At 42.1% G+C, this 15,208-nt stretch overlaps 1 protein-coding gene across 4 annotated transcripts in view; it reads left to right on the top strand.

Moving 5' to 3' along the window:
- znf521 (zinc finger protein 521) overlaps positions 1-10,028 on the top strand; it is a 90,614-nt gene extending 80,586 nt beyond the window's left edge. For all 4 annotated transcript variants that reach the window (XM_030160779.1, XM_030160781.1, XM_030160782.1 and 1 more), the window contains one exon: positions 8,575-10,028. In XM_030160779.1, the coding sequence (XP_030016639.1) occupies positions 8,575-8,604 (30 nt within the window). In that variant the 3' untranslated portion in view covers positions 8,605-10,028. The remainder of the gene's footprint in view (positions 1-8,574) is intronic.
- Positions 10,029-15,208: the final 5,180 nt, after the last annotated feature.

Genomic DNA, 15,208 nt, shown 5'->3' with positions numbered 1-15,208 from the left:
TGCCCCAGAATCCAGATTCCAAAGGAGAATAATCTCTCTTGCTCTTCCCCTCTCTCCCTCCATTTCTCTCTTTCCTCTTTCTTTCGCAGACAAAAAATAAGCACTGAGATGCACAGACCACCATTCCCTTCAAACTCTCCGGAGTACTCCCCTCCACCATCACTCCCGTGCCTCCCGCTCCCTCACCCCATTAAAATATGGAGCAAGTCTACGTAGATATTTCATGAGGTGCTGATGGGGAGGGCAAGCGGGCTGGCTGTGCAGTGCTCTCTCTGACCCTCAACCACTGCCCACCCCTTGAGCAACTTGGAGACATAGCTTCACTATATCGTCTCACCCAAATAAGATCCACTGTCCTCTCAATTTAAAAGCAGCCTCTCTCTCCCCTGTCCCCTTATGAGAAAAAAAATGTCCCTAGGTTCCAGCAGAGGCCACATTGCAATGTGAAACTTGATAATAAACGTCCTTCTCCCTTTGCATTCGGCTTCAGATACAGTAACTTTTTACTCTGCGGAAGGAACTGAGCTACTGACAATGCTGCTAGGCTGGATTAATTAGTCAGATTCATTAACTGATGGATGTGCAGTATTAGCCACAGCTTAAATCTGACATTTCTCTGAGTGCAGTTCATTTATGGAAGAAAAAAAAAAAACAAAAAAAACACACACACACACAAGTTGAGCTCCTGTACCGGAGGGCTGCAATTGGAGGCTTCTCTCCCAATGATCCGAATTCCTCCAAAGACAAAGAGATTGGAGTTACACAACAGTGAAGATGACATTTTCTGCACGAGATTCCCTTGTTCCTTTTAAGCTGGGCTGTCTTTTATTCCCTCCATCTTCCAATTTCATTATCATTCCTTGGAAGTGACACGAGATTGTAAGTCATGTGTTAAGTCGTACCGCGATCAACAGAGGAGTAGAAGGACTGGGGTAGTGTAAGACTCTTTCTCTCCTCAGACGCCCGCAGGACACGTACCTTAATTGGAGTGTCTTTTAAAAGGATTCCTTCAAAGACAATCCAAAGCTCCGCGGCCTTAATGAGTGCTGAAAGTGACAAGAGCACATCTGCATCATGTTCTACTTCCCCACACAAATGAGATTCTCCTCTCCCTGTGTGATAGCCATTATTGCCAAGCTGTGACCAATTCCACTGTTTTAATTAAGCATATTTATTGGCTTCACGGTCACCAGGTCAGTGTAAACAGCTATGCATGTCATAACATCTGTCTAGGATGGAGAATAGGGAGAAAAAAAGGGGAGATGGACAGTCATGGAAAAAGAAAGGCAGAACGCAACAGTGGAAAATTTAACATCAAACGGGTCAAATTTCTTTGAAGGTATTGAATCAAATGAATGAATGAATCAAAAATAATAAGACTGAGTATAGAAATTTCAGATGTTAATACACCTTCTCTTCTTGTTTTATAAGTTGATTTGAGGATTCAATGCAACACTCAAGAGTGAAGTACAGACTTCATTTCGTAGCTTTTTTTTTTTTTTTTCTCCATATGAATTTTAAAATATGCCCCCAAAAATGCCCTAACTGCCCCACGTCCCAAATGTGCTGCAGAAAAGCAAATCTTCATGTGTGTGTCCCCTAAGCGGCTTTCAAACACCCCATTTTCTCTTAATGTCTTGATCTGCCAAGTGTGACAGCTCTTCACGCTTTTGAAAGTTGTATATGTTTTTTTGCCTTTTATATGACAACTTGTTTTCTTCTTTATCACCCCAGGTGCTCCGAATTCTGTCACCATTTCAAAAAGTTGCACTACAAAATAAAAGAACAATGAATTAGAAAAAAAAAAAAAAATGGCTGCTTGTGAGCCGCCATCATTAATATTTAAGTTTATTTATAATTACGTGCAACACTGTACACACACTGTAAATGGGGACATAAACACCCTTAGATGACTAGTGATGTATCACAATTGTAGTGTTCTAGTTTTGTAGGTGGATCAGAATTAGACAGCATGACAGACCTAATGATCCTAAGAGGATATTCTCTTTCTTAGTGTGCGTGTGTAGATATGTGTTTGTGTGTGTACATCTGTGTGCATGCTGTATGTATTTGTCTTTGTCTGTGTCTCTCCCAGGGTCTGATATGTGCATGCAAACACATTGTCTGGAGGGAGACATGACAAAAACTCCCAGAAGCCTTTGAGCTGTTCTTTTTTTCTTTTTCCTCTGTTGCACCACTGGGGAAAGTTAAATCCAAACAAAGAGGAGATGCTTGGTGTACTGTGCTAGAATCCATCACCGGATCTCTCCCTCAAACATGTCTCCTTTACTTTCTTAGTTGACTTTTTTAACAACTTTGATAAATAACATTTTAAGTGCTTCTCAGGAACTCCGCTGCAGGTTTAATTTAGTGTCTGTAGTGATTTGATTTTCAAGTGCCTATTATGCTGTTGATGTTAACAAAATGCAGCAGAGGCCAAAATAAACAGCATTAGAACAATTATTCCCTCTCGAATTTCATATTCACACACCATAACACCGAAGTAATTTTACTCTTCAGTTTTGGAACGGGATGTTGAATGACACCAATTGTCGGTCAATTAAAAGTTAATTTTCTGTTCCACTCTACCGTTCAATGCGGTGGGAAAACATGAGAGTGCAGATCGTCTCTTGTCTTCTCAGAGAAAACATGGAAATGCTGGAGAAAATTTAGTCCTCAAAAGTCTCTGCGTTTGTGAAATGGCATGTCTACTAGCAGAGGAGGGAGGGTGAGAGTCGAGGGGGGGGGGGGTGACGCGCTTTGTAGCATCCCTAGTCAAAGTCTGTCCCTGACTGAAGTGGTTAAATGTGAGAGTAATTGTGTTTTGTTTCTGGGACTGACATGTGGAACCCCATGGACCCCATCTCCCTCCCAGTGACAGGCAGAGATCCTCCCCCCTCGCTCTGTCTAATTAGAGGATGTAGCCCAGGGCTCATGTCCCACGAAGACCCATCCCCCTCCCAAGATGGCTCCCCTAAGAAAGCCCTTAATTGGGTTCTTTAGTCATAGTCTTCATTTTGGCTGGAAAGGCATCTGTGTGTTGCTATCACCTCTGAATACAGTTTGTATCTCTCTCTTGTGTTTTTTTTTCTCCCTCTCTTTTTTCTCCCTCTCTCTGGCACTCTCTCTATTGCTTTCTCTCTCTTCTCCCACTCTCTCCTCACTTAATGAGGCCCCATAATAACACAGCAGTTGTGCAGTTGTTTTGCTACCTCAGTCAAACAGCAGGATCACTGCATAGTGTGTTTCTAGTACCATTCACTTGTCTACTTAGACAGGGTAATGAGTATCATTTGAAGCTACAAAGCACCAGCCCACAAAAAGGGTGGTCCGTCATCTCCAGTTACACCTCAGAAGTATCGGGTTGGGGTAGTTAGACATCTAATCAAAGCATTTCAGGCATTATGGATTTTATTTTATATTTTTACAAGCGTTCCGTGTGAATATGGCACAAAATGACACACATGGAACACATTAAAATCCATTGTTGTTGTCAACTCCACCCTGGCCTGGTGCTGTTACTGTATGACCACGACTCCCTGGGCACCTCACTTCAAACAAGACAAGTCTGTTACCAAGGAGACCAGGCCGATGTGGCACAACAGTGTTTGGGGTCAACGTTCCCTACGGCCTGATAAGTGATGACTGTGGAGAATGCCAACTGCTGTATTATTTATTTATTTGATTGTGTTCTTCATTGGCTAAACTAGCCAGCAGTAAGCCTGGCCTGAGGTCAAAGCAGGGAAGGATTACTCCCTCAGTGGACTGGTCAACGGTAGGGAATGCACAAAGGGAGGACAGAGTCAATACTGGCCGAGTGCAAAACACCATTAAAAATCAAGGCACAATGTTGCACTCTTGCAATTTTGAAGACTAAAAACACTTCACGCAGATGCAGAATTTTCAGTAACCGCAGTCACAGTGGAGTCATTAAAGATTGACGTCCATGGCTCATCATTTCATCAACACTTCACCATTACAAACACGTAAATAAACCTGAATATCCCACTGCCGAAACAGCTCAAAATCAGCCTCAGATTGGATCCTAGGAAAAGACCACAGGTTTTTTGTTTTAGTATCATTTGGTGACGTTCTCTTATGCGTTAATTAAATTCCTGAATGATGACTACGGGTATGCACAGGTCTCAGTGGTTTTGTGCACACTCCCTGTGCTCCAGATGTAGCTATGCAGACTTACTGTATGTAAGCCATGCAGGGTGTGAGAGAAACTCGGCATAGACTAAACGGACTCTCATCAGCTCAGGATAGATTTTGATTCATGTATTTGTTTTCTAATGATATGTAGGGAAATCCACAAACTTTGCATACAGTTGCAAATTGAAAAAGTTATCTCTTTAATATAAAAAAAAACATGCAAACTACTCATAAATAATTAATACTGACTGTTAGCATTGACAGACAGAAATTGTTTGCTTACTATAATTAAAGAATGTTTTTAATATACTTATAAACAGTAGCCAAATTGTCCTGTCATTTAATCCTAATGTTATCATCTGTCATGCCATCAGACGTAGACTTAGACAGACTTAGACTTTATTTGTCATTCCAGATTTTACATCAAAAATTTAATTTCAGTGCTGCTGGTTCAGCAGGCAGCCGCAATAATACAAACAGGCTCTCTATATACAGGATACTATATACAAGATAGAATAAATATGAATAAATGTGCATATAAAAAAACATTTATTATCATTGTAAAGAAGACATGTTCAGATGCATATATAGTATGGTTATTTATTTAAGGGTTCACTTTTAACTTTTAAATAATGTTTTTTTTTTGTTTTGTTTTTACACAGGGGGCATTTCTTAAGGTAAACTGTGTTAAGATTACATATTATCAAAGAGTAGTTCTTTCTGCTGCTACCTTTTGCAAAGTAGTAATTATCAGGTAACATTAGGTATTTTATTTTGCTCTATATATATACATTTGTAACAAAAAATACAAAGCACTAGTCAAAAAAAATCATTATTCAATATTAATTAAGTCCTGGTGTATTATTAAGAGTACAGTTTAATTAGTTAACACAGTATTATGTTCGTTGTATTGTTTATGCTTTACTACTATAAATTTGGAAAGCCTTTTCTATTTTTTTATATTCTAAATGTAATTTCAATTTTAAAATAATGGTTGTCACAATATGGGGAATTCCAGGCTGTTGGGCGAGGTGGTCATCCCTACAGAACTAATCGCTGCAATGTGCTCAGAGCTCTTCATGTTTGTGGGGCCTCGAAAAGGCCAAAGCTTAAAAAGTCATTATTGCACACTCAGCTCTCTAACTGCTCGATAAATCCTGGGTTTAATGTTACATGCTGGATAACATCAGGTAGAAGTGCAGACACAATGTGCTTAACATGTGCTCTGCAGATATTAACATAAGACCAATCAAACATTGTTAGCATTGCGATTAGGCTTTACAGCTCCTCTCTGTGATGTTGGACAATGTGAAGACTGTCTTTAATACAGAAAGATCAGATGAAAGAGAGAATGTGTCTGTTAGTCCACTGGTCTTCCTCTGCAGAGCTGATGTAAGAGATGCACCTCTGTTGCCTCACTGGAGACCGGGTGCTAGCCTATCGATGGAGGCCAGAGCAATGGGGAACGACATAAAGAATGATTAGTTAATAAATCAACTCCCCAGCCTACTTGCACTTTCCCGCTCTCTGCTCTTCCCCAATCATTCCCCATTTTTTCTCATCCTCCCCTCTCTGCTGCAGTGTTAAATTCCTAAGACATGTTGCACCTGTTTGCATGGGTACACAAGACCCCTGCCGGGTGTTCTCCCTCCTCTTCCACTACCCCTGAGGGCGTTGCAGTAGGGTGATGTAATCAGATGAAAGAGGTGGTTTAGCAGTGGCACAGAGCTGGTGAGAGAACAGAAGAGGAGGAAGAGGCTCGCTCTGAGCAAATGCAGCCAGTCTTCATAAGGGAAAAGCGGGTGCACATTATTGATCAGAGCAAAATTTAATTTAGTGGAGAATTGACTGCTATGGTTTACCTGAACACTGCTGGTAACTGGGCCCTGCAGCAGGCCTGTGTAGCCAGCAGGTGGTTGAAAGGATCGAGGAGGAGATTAAGGGTTGGATAGAATGGAAGGAAATGGATGATAAGGGGAATGGTAGAGTTTCAGGGGGAATAGGATAGTATTGGAGGTGGGGGTTGAGATGAGAGCTAAAAGGCTTAATGGAGGGCATCTAATCCTAAATTGCACTGATTCTGGTGTGACACCATTAGTGGCATCCCCCTTTGTCAGAGAACTGGACATTTTCCTCTGTTAGGTGTGGATTGTTGTATGTTCTACATCTGCTTTTCACGTGTGTGTGTTGTAAGTATTTAACTTATCCAACACTAGGGCAAAGGTACTTTGTAGAACTTGACAAGGATGAAGATTGGAGAGTAAATTTCCACACTCCCTCCCCTCTCCATCCCTTCGACACTCCCATTCTCATACACAGAACAGTTTATTGCTACTCTGCGGAGTTCAGTATCCACAGAGATAAAGGTATCAGTTTCATTTTCTTTTAATGTTTTTTCCCCATCTTTTCCTCTATTTCCCTTTAGTCTGCATGGCTGCCACAGCCACTGAAGTCGTTTAACACCGTCCTTGAGAAAGCCCTCAGTGAGAAAACTCCTGGCATGTTTAAGGAAAAGGTAGAATGCAGTGTGTCAGACATAGCTGGGACATGCAGAGGGGGGAGCCATTCCCCAGAGGGGTTATTTTCCCCTCTAATAGCTGTTACGAGCCCTACATTATATCCAAGGAGCTACGTTCCTTTGGGGTCCACAGACACACACACACACACACACCTAGACGCACTGGCACACTCACACAAAGGCATGCACACTCAGTTGAGCACAAATTTTCTCTCTCTGTTTCTCTCTTTTCCACATACACACACATACACTTAGTCTTAGCCGCTTTGCTCTCCCCGTGTCAATATCCTGCCATTTGAAGTCACGTACTGCAGGGGCTTCTGGGAGTCGCCGAGGAGCCAGGCTGACGGGTAATGGGCCGCATTCATTAATAAGGTTGCCGTGCTCCTGTCCCTCCTCAGCAACGCCAAGGATGTCTTCACCGGGGGGTAGGGGTTGGTGGAGTGTGAGGGTGAGGGGGAGAGGAGGTGAGGTGGGGAGAGAGCGTCCCGTTGGGAGTCTCCTCCCAGACTCACTTAAAGGAGCTTTATTTCAGCAAGAGAGGAGAAAGGGAAGCAGAGGAGCTGTCCGGGGCCGCCTCTTTAAAAAAGGGAGAGCAGGGCCCAGGCGAGCCACACTAACCCTTACAGGGGTCACACTCCTGCTCCCCGTCAAACAGCTTATTACCCCACCTGTCGGGAAGTAATCGCCCTAGCTGAAAGGAAAGCTGTCGAGGTGTTTAAACGCTTTATATGGAGGCAGCTGAAAGGGTAAAGAGGGAAGGAATGAATGCAAGGGGGGTAATAGTTATCTCCTAGCACTGCCTGAGGGATTCTGTACCAACAAGACTGAAGGTGACTGCTTCGGTAAACCTTCTGACTGAGGCTGCAGTAATCATTTTAGATCGCCTTTTCATGCTTTTATATGAAAAACAAAAGTTAAGCAGGAAATCTGACATTTGGAGCACTTGTTTACTTAATTATGCTCCTATTCATAGGATGAAGTAGTGTGTGTGTGAGTGTGTGTGAGGTGAGTGTACTTGTGCTTGTGCATGCATGCGTGCTGATGACAGTGTGACAGGTGTGTCTAGTCCATGCCAGTTTAGAGAGTCCAAGGCCGTGTTTTAAACAGAGCGCAGCAAGTGGGGCATGTAGTTTGCATTAAAGGGATTAGCAGTCACTTCAAAAGATGACCTGGATTCAGCCCACCAGGGACACCAGTTACACACCCCCTGGTCCACACTCCCTTTAAAGAACCTGGCACAGCTGCCCCACTACAACCACTCTCAATGGTCTGTGTGTGTGCCTGCATAAATTTGAGAGATACAGCAAAAACAGAGTGATGTTGTCAGTTTATATCCTGTTATGTGCTGAATTGTGCTGGATACAGTTTTTACTGAAGTATAGAGGATCATCAATAAACTCACCTGCATCTAAAGAATTATATGTTTTTTTATAATCTATGTTTATAGTACATTCAATACGTGTAGGCACATGCATAAACAAGACTCCAAGGATGATATTCCATCAGGTGTGTCAGTGCCTTGTTATAGATTTGTTTCCATGGATACTCTTTGATAGGATTTCTGAGGAATGGGATGTTGTCTGTCAGTGGTCGTGTGTCGTTGTATGAGAACATCGACACTATGCTTAATCCCAAAGCCGGTTGCTATTGATCTACACACAGATTTGACTTCTGTGCAGTTAATTGGATTTGCAAATCCAAGTCTATTAATGATGATTTTCAAATGTCAACAACACTTGCAAATCATATAATCTGAAAAAGAAAGATGTGAGGAATACGCGTGCAGCCTTGGTATGAAAGAATAAAGAAAGTCTCTTTAATAATAGAAAGAGCTGAAAGATACATCTGTAAAATGTGTGATTGTAATGTTTCCTCTCTTTGTGTTTGTGTCCTTGCAGAACCACACGTTGACTCAGCACAGCAGCTAACATGGCAAAGATCAGTGCCGTGGCCAAGAACAAGAATCACATGACAGTGAGAATAATGTCTGACCACCAATTATCGTCGGTGCAGTTTCCCACTGACTGTCTTGCACTGAACTTTCGATTCAGCTCCACCGCAAGGAACCACGCCACAGCAAGGAAAAAAAGCAAAGAAAAGAAAAGAAGAGGGGGGAAACCAGATAAAAGAACCCTCTCCGTTCTTTACTAACCATTATTTCAAAATAAAGAAAAAGCCAACTTCTTTGTACATAGAATTCTTCATGTGTTGCTTAACTACAGTTATATCGCAATCTTATACAGTATTTGCCAATGTACAGTACAAAATGTTTGTCCTAAAAAGAGAAGGAGGGAAAAAAAGATCAATGACATTGTCAATCAGACCAGATGGGACTCAACCAGTCGTGTAAAGGAGAAACAGGGTGCCACTGAGAGTATAGGAAGCTGTAGGAACCAGCAAGTGTTGTCAGGAGGACTCTTTTCATCAGCACCAGTCCTACTGCGCAGTATGTCACTCTGTATCCTGACATGGTCAATCATTATGGGGTAGGAGGCTTGATACACCAGCATAGGCTGAGATCCTGTCTGTGTGTCCATAACAAGGCTGCCAGAGGACCAGCTGAGAACAGTGGTGCGACTAATCTGCACTGCCTGCACTGGAGTTCAGACGAGAGGGGGGAAAAAAAAAGAAAAGAAAAAAAACAACACAGAGAACAGAAAAACAGGACAGGATGCTGATATATGCAAACGCAGTGACACAGATTTGGAAAAGGCTAGTTCCTCTGGTTGGCTCGTGAACAGAGGCGTGAAGCTCCCATGTGGCTCTCAGAGCATGGGGAAATCTCAAGCCCACTGACTCAACCTGTACATTTCTGTTGTTAATGTTTACTGCTCGTTGAAGCCTGGAGATTACTGGAATTTTTTTTTTTTTTTTTTATGTTTTGTTATTTCAACTTTTCTTTTTCAATGGGGGGAGTAAATCCATTTGGATTTGGGGTCATGAAGACTGAACACAATTTCAGTCTGGCATATACCGTAGTTATAAAACTGTCCCTGGCTCTCCTGGAGAGTGCCCAAGTACTCCTCTTGTTTCTTTACTGTGTCCCATTGCTCTCTGCTCAAGCTGGAAGCCATTGTGGCATCATACAAAACTTAAAATCATTCTGTTATGTAAATGTTTTGCATTCATTGAACCTGAGATGCACTTTTGTATGAAACTTTAATGTTTTGACATTTTCATTGAGAATTGTTCGTACACAGTTTACAGGAAATCACCATCTCCTGCCGCAAAAGGACAGTTATCTCCAATGTTATTAAAATGTATTGTACAAATATGGAGTTCTGTATTTCGCAGACCTCGTTTTTTTGTGTTGCACATGTGATGAAAATATTAAAAACAGTATGAAGAAACAGCTTCACCGTCCATTTATTATCTGCATCTCAACAGCATGTGTTTATCTGTATGTTAATGGCTGCGAGTGTGCGTGTGTGCGCAATTAACCCATCAGACAAGACCTATGACAGCATAAACGCAATAATCATCAAAAGCTTACTCTGCTTTTCTTCATTGTATCAGATTGCATCCTATTTTTCCTCACTCCCTTGTGGCTCTCACTAACGAACATCTGAGCATCTTAAGGGAGGTCTGTGTTATTAATGACTCCATTACCCATCACCCTGTGCGGTCCCATTCTACACACCCTTGTGCTAGGTCTATTTAGGGAGCCTCCAGCACTCCGGGGGACCAAGGAATAGAGTCCTCTGCCTTTGCCGAATGGGACAAAACCCATGCAACAACATCTGTCTGTCTCAGCAAATGATTCATCAACGATGACACATGAGCGGCAAAACATTTGTTGAAGCTTTCAGTTTTGTTTTGAGAAGCCTCAGAGCTGTGTCTCAGATCACTGGAACTAGGTTATACTGTGAAAAACAAATGTAAAAGGAGTTTTATTTAACCTTATATGACAGATAATGTACTTAGGCACTTATATAGAAAACATGCATGCTTTATTATACACTGTATAAATGTATACAAATACTCAGATTAAACATATATTGAGTTCATCTCTGTGGATGATTATATTTAAGCTCATTATTCACTTAAAATAACCACATATAGTATTTTTAATCCATCTTCTTACTATGGCTTTCTGAAAATTGTGTTGTAGAATTTTCATATTTCAAGCATGACATCAGATGTGCATATCATCTGTCATCTATTAGTCTTTATTGCTTTACTTTAATGAGAATCAGATGAAGATTGGACAGGGCCCCTTATAGTGACAGACTTCCACAATGAAGCTGGAACCCCTCATCCTCATCAGAGATGGTACGGCCCAACATTAACTGTCATACTAAATGCAAGCTGGGCATCCATTAAACAACTTTGCTAGCATCTCCCTGTGCCAGGCACTTTTAATAAGCTTCAAGGGCATTTGAACGGGTCCAGAACTTTGCTTTGCCAGAGATGGACTGGCCCACATCATCCATTACATTAAATTGGGTGGCGGCCTCCAGCTCATATTTATGATTTAATTAAATTCACTTGTGAGGCGTATCAGAACCAGTGCGCCTCCCTTTAAACGCCAGCCTAAGCAGCAAAAAAGCACACACACAGCTAAACACATGAGTGCATACACGAGTGTTGTGTTTCTGACACTCGCCCAAGTGTGAGACTTTGTGGGCGCTTCGGCAGGGGCGTTCTCAGGGGTTCATTTAAAGCAATATAATTACACAGCCCCCCAAGTATTCTTCCATCAGAAAGCAGCAGAATAGATGGCTTGTTCAGAGATAAGTTAGCCTTGCTGATCCTCTGAGGTGTCGTCGCTTCTGTTCCAGTGGCACTCAGTGCTGCTAAGAGCTTGGCCAGTCCTCAGCAAAACTGGCCAGTCAGGCCAGATGTTTGGGAGTAGCTAAAATGCCATTGTTCTTATCTGGGATGTGTGTGAAATGGCATTTTGGTTTTATTTGACAGCCTAATACCCATAGTTCTCTGGAGGAAAAATAGCATTGCATGTTAAGGCTTTATTAAAGAATTATGAGAGCCCGTGTGTCATACCTGTGTGGGGTGTTGCTATCCAGAATGTGAAAAATCTGCTATTTTATCCGGTGTGAACAACCAGCATAAATATAAGTATGCATTCACTGCTTGTCCCTTGTGTTCTAGTGTCCTTGCTATCGCTCCTCTTTGGTGCAAATTTAGTTTGGTGAAAACTCCACATTGTTAGGCTACACATTCCTCCCACTGAAGGAGACCTCAGAGACCTCTTATGGCATTCAATATGTGCGCCCAAGCGTGAGATCCAGATCCATTTGGCTGGGAGATCCGCTGGGAGTGTCTGGGGTAACCCAATCTCTCACACCGGCACTCTACATCCAGAGAGCCATCTTTTCACTTCAGAACTGTGTCAGCAAAATGGACGCCTCAACCTCACTATGTAGCCCTGCCAGTGTTTATGAAGTGAAAACAAAGGCAGTGTAAGTTGGCGTGTTGTGTACTTAAAGAGTAACAATGGGATGTTTATCTGGTAAAAATCTACTCTCTTTATGGGAATGTTTTCTTTGAATACATTTCTTGTGCAAATGAGTGTATAATAGATGCATTGAAGATAACAGGTATGTGACTTAAACTACAGAGATACACACTGTAACCTTTAAATAAATGCAATATTAAATGCTACTTTTATTGTAAGTTTATTCAATCAGAGAAGGTGCAACTTTCATCCGTGCAGCAGTTTTCTAATCCACTTCAGAGTCACAGGGGACGGTGGACACTCTGTGATGGGCTCACACTCCTATAGATAAACAAACAAATTCACACCCTCCCCTCCTCTATTGCCCCTCCTAATGATCCCCCCTGTCTCCTGAACCAGGAGAGCTGAAGGTGAGTATTCCCCTCCAGTCATCTCCCTCTGCCTCACCGAGACAGAAAATAGACAAAATTCTTTTTTTTTCTTTTTTGGACAGGTGGGGGAGGATTTTCAAAAATGCATTAAACACCAAGCAATAAAATATAGACCATGTGGGGGTCAAATTCACTGCAACTCTCATGGCTCCACAGCCAATGTGGCCGGTAAGATGAGACGAGGACAAGGGAAGAGCCTAACAAGAGTGGAGAATGGGGAAGAAAGTATCAATAATGCAGTGTACACTGTATACAGCTGACAGTAAAAATGGAAAACACACTGCCTGAGAGAGTGATGGGAACACTGAATTTCGAGCTGACTCCCTTGTATCTTAGTGCCAGAGCATGAATTCATTAGTTAAATGATTTGAGTTTATTGTGCCCGCTGAAACCAAGCCCCAGTGTTTCAGGGCTCCGGGTGCATGTGACCACATATGCAGAAATGTTAGCTCGGATTTCTACACTATTTACAATGTCTCAGTGTTTGATACTCTGTACAGTTTACAGTCTGTACAGTTCACAAATGTGTTTAGTGCTATATAAATACAATTAACTTGACTTGACTCGGCTTCACAATGATAAATACAGCACGGACACACTGTCATTGATGTGAAATCTTGTCTCGCTGACATCTGCCACATATTTAATGAACACATGGCAGGTAAAATGCTGATGCATGCAAGCTTTGAAGAATGTGGGGAAAGAGGCCATATTAGAATAAGAAATAAAGGCTTCCATTTTTGGTTTAATGTCTTCTTTTTCAGCATTTTGGCTTTTTTTAAATTTTATTTTGGGGCTTATTTAGGGGGGACTGGGCTTAAACACTTTGCTTCATCCTGTCAGTTTTGTGTTTATTTTGCTCTTATTGGTGATGAACTAAAACTGCTCCATAATAGTGCCCCATGGGATGACAACAGCCTCATTCTCCCAGCGTTCCATCACTTTTCTCATCTATTTTCCTTTTACTTACATTATCACTTTCTTTTTAATTTTGGACTTCCCATTCATTCGTTCCCTGTGCCTCATCCTTCGCTATCGCTGTCTCTCACCCATGTCAGTCTTTCTTATTCTTTCTCTTCTAGCCCTTCTTTTCACTTGCATCTCTTGTATTGTAAACAGCTCACAAAAGCATGACAAGGTCTCTGCTCATGTTCCCCCTGCCTCCCTCTCTGTTCTCCCAGCTATTTGTTATTGTCTTCTCGCTATCGTGTGTTTGTCTCTATCACGCTTTCTTTATTCTGTTTTTTCCTCCGCATCAAAAAAGCAAAAGTTAATTAAATATGGAACGAGATGGAGCAGCATCTCTTTAAACCATCATGTCATTAAAATGGCATCCCTGGGAGATCAGCTTAAAAGGAGTCGGAGAACAATGTCTTCTCAGTCAGATATTTATGGGCATGGTTATGTAAACATGCTCCCTTTATTCTCTATGTATATTTCATGTAATTATCACTTTTTGTAGCACTTTCCCCCTGAGATTCGTGGAGGCAAGAAGTTACTAGGGGAATGTCATTAGAACAGACTATTGTTACAACGTTGCCATGATACTGCACAGGGAAAAAGGCTGCATTCCTGTGCTGGTAAAATCTTTTATCTATATTTGACTTCATCATATAAAAATCATCAATGTCTAGATACACCATTCCTGCAGCTGATACTGTGTCTGTCTACAAGTCGTGGCTTCGGGTCCATCTAATAAGCACAAGGCACGACACACTGAACAATGTTTTCTCCTCCAGCCAATACGCATCCGATCTCAATACCGAGATATTCACACAGTTACAGGTTTGCAAACGCCTTCATGCGTCACAGTCAGTCTGCTCTGGTATTTGTCGGTAAGAAAATCTGAAGACTGGGAGTGAACTGGATTGTTTCAGCCACAGAGGCCAGTGACTGGTGCTTGAAGGCCTGGGTGCCAGCTGACGGAAGCTGCTAATTAAGAGGGCTGGAGAGCCAGTGGGGTGCCTTATGAAACAGGGGCACCTGGGTTTCACAAGAGGGGGCCGGGTATCCATCACAATTCATCTGTGTTGTACCGGGAAGACTATAGTCCTCCCTAACACTACGCCACATAGCACTATTTCACTCAAGCATAATGTCAACTAGAACTCACACAAAAGCCCCCTCCCCCTGTGCCCTCTTTCAGCTTGTTTGCCATCACAGAGGGAGATGTTATTGCATGGTATGATGAAATTGTATATGTCAAGGTGCATTTCATTCAAGGCAAATGCACTTAAATGCAGATGCAAAAAGATAGCTGCACATCCACCATCCACCATCGGATGCAATGTACAAATTGTGAATGCTCGCACAAAAATCCCACATGTGTAACGTAACGCCCCACTCCTCTCCATTGTTCGTCGTGTCTTCTTTGCTGTAGGGTCAAAATGTCTCTAAGTAATCTAACTAGCTTTGACAATATAAGGTCTGCCATGACTTCTGTCATTACTGTTTTACCCACCAGAGGCAGATACAGCTCTTGACCACCACTGAACCTGCCATATTGCTATCCAACCTGACCCCACAGATGCAGTAAACCTAAGTGAACCACAGTTTCGAAAGTCGACGGCAATAACCACTGCAGAATTGCTTTTAATCAACGTCTGAAATGAGGGTGACTTGAAGCGTCGCCCCATGCTGATTAAATGTAATTGTTTAATTGCCAAGTGCTGGGAACCCATCCTA

This window comes from Sphaeramia orbicularis, chromosome 17 (genome assembly GCF_902148855.1).
Source record: "Sphaeramia orbicularis chromosome 17, fSphaOr1.1, whole genome shotgun sequence".
In the NCBI taxonomy this organism is placed as follows: Eukaryota; Metazoa; Chordata; class Actinopteri; order Kurtiformes; family Apogonidae; genus Sphaeramia; species Sphaeramia orbicularis.
This window is presented reverse-complemented; position numbering and strand designations above follow the sequence as displayed.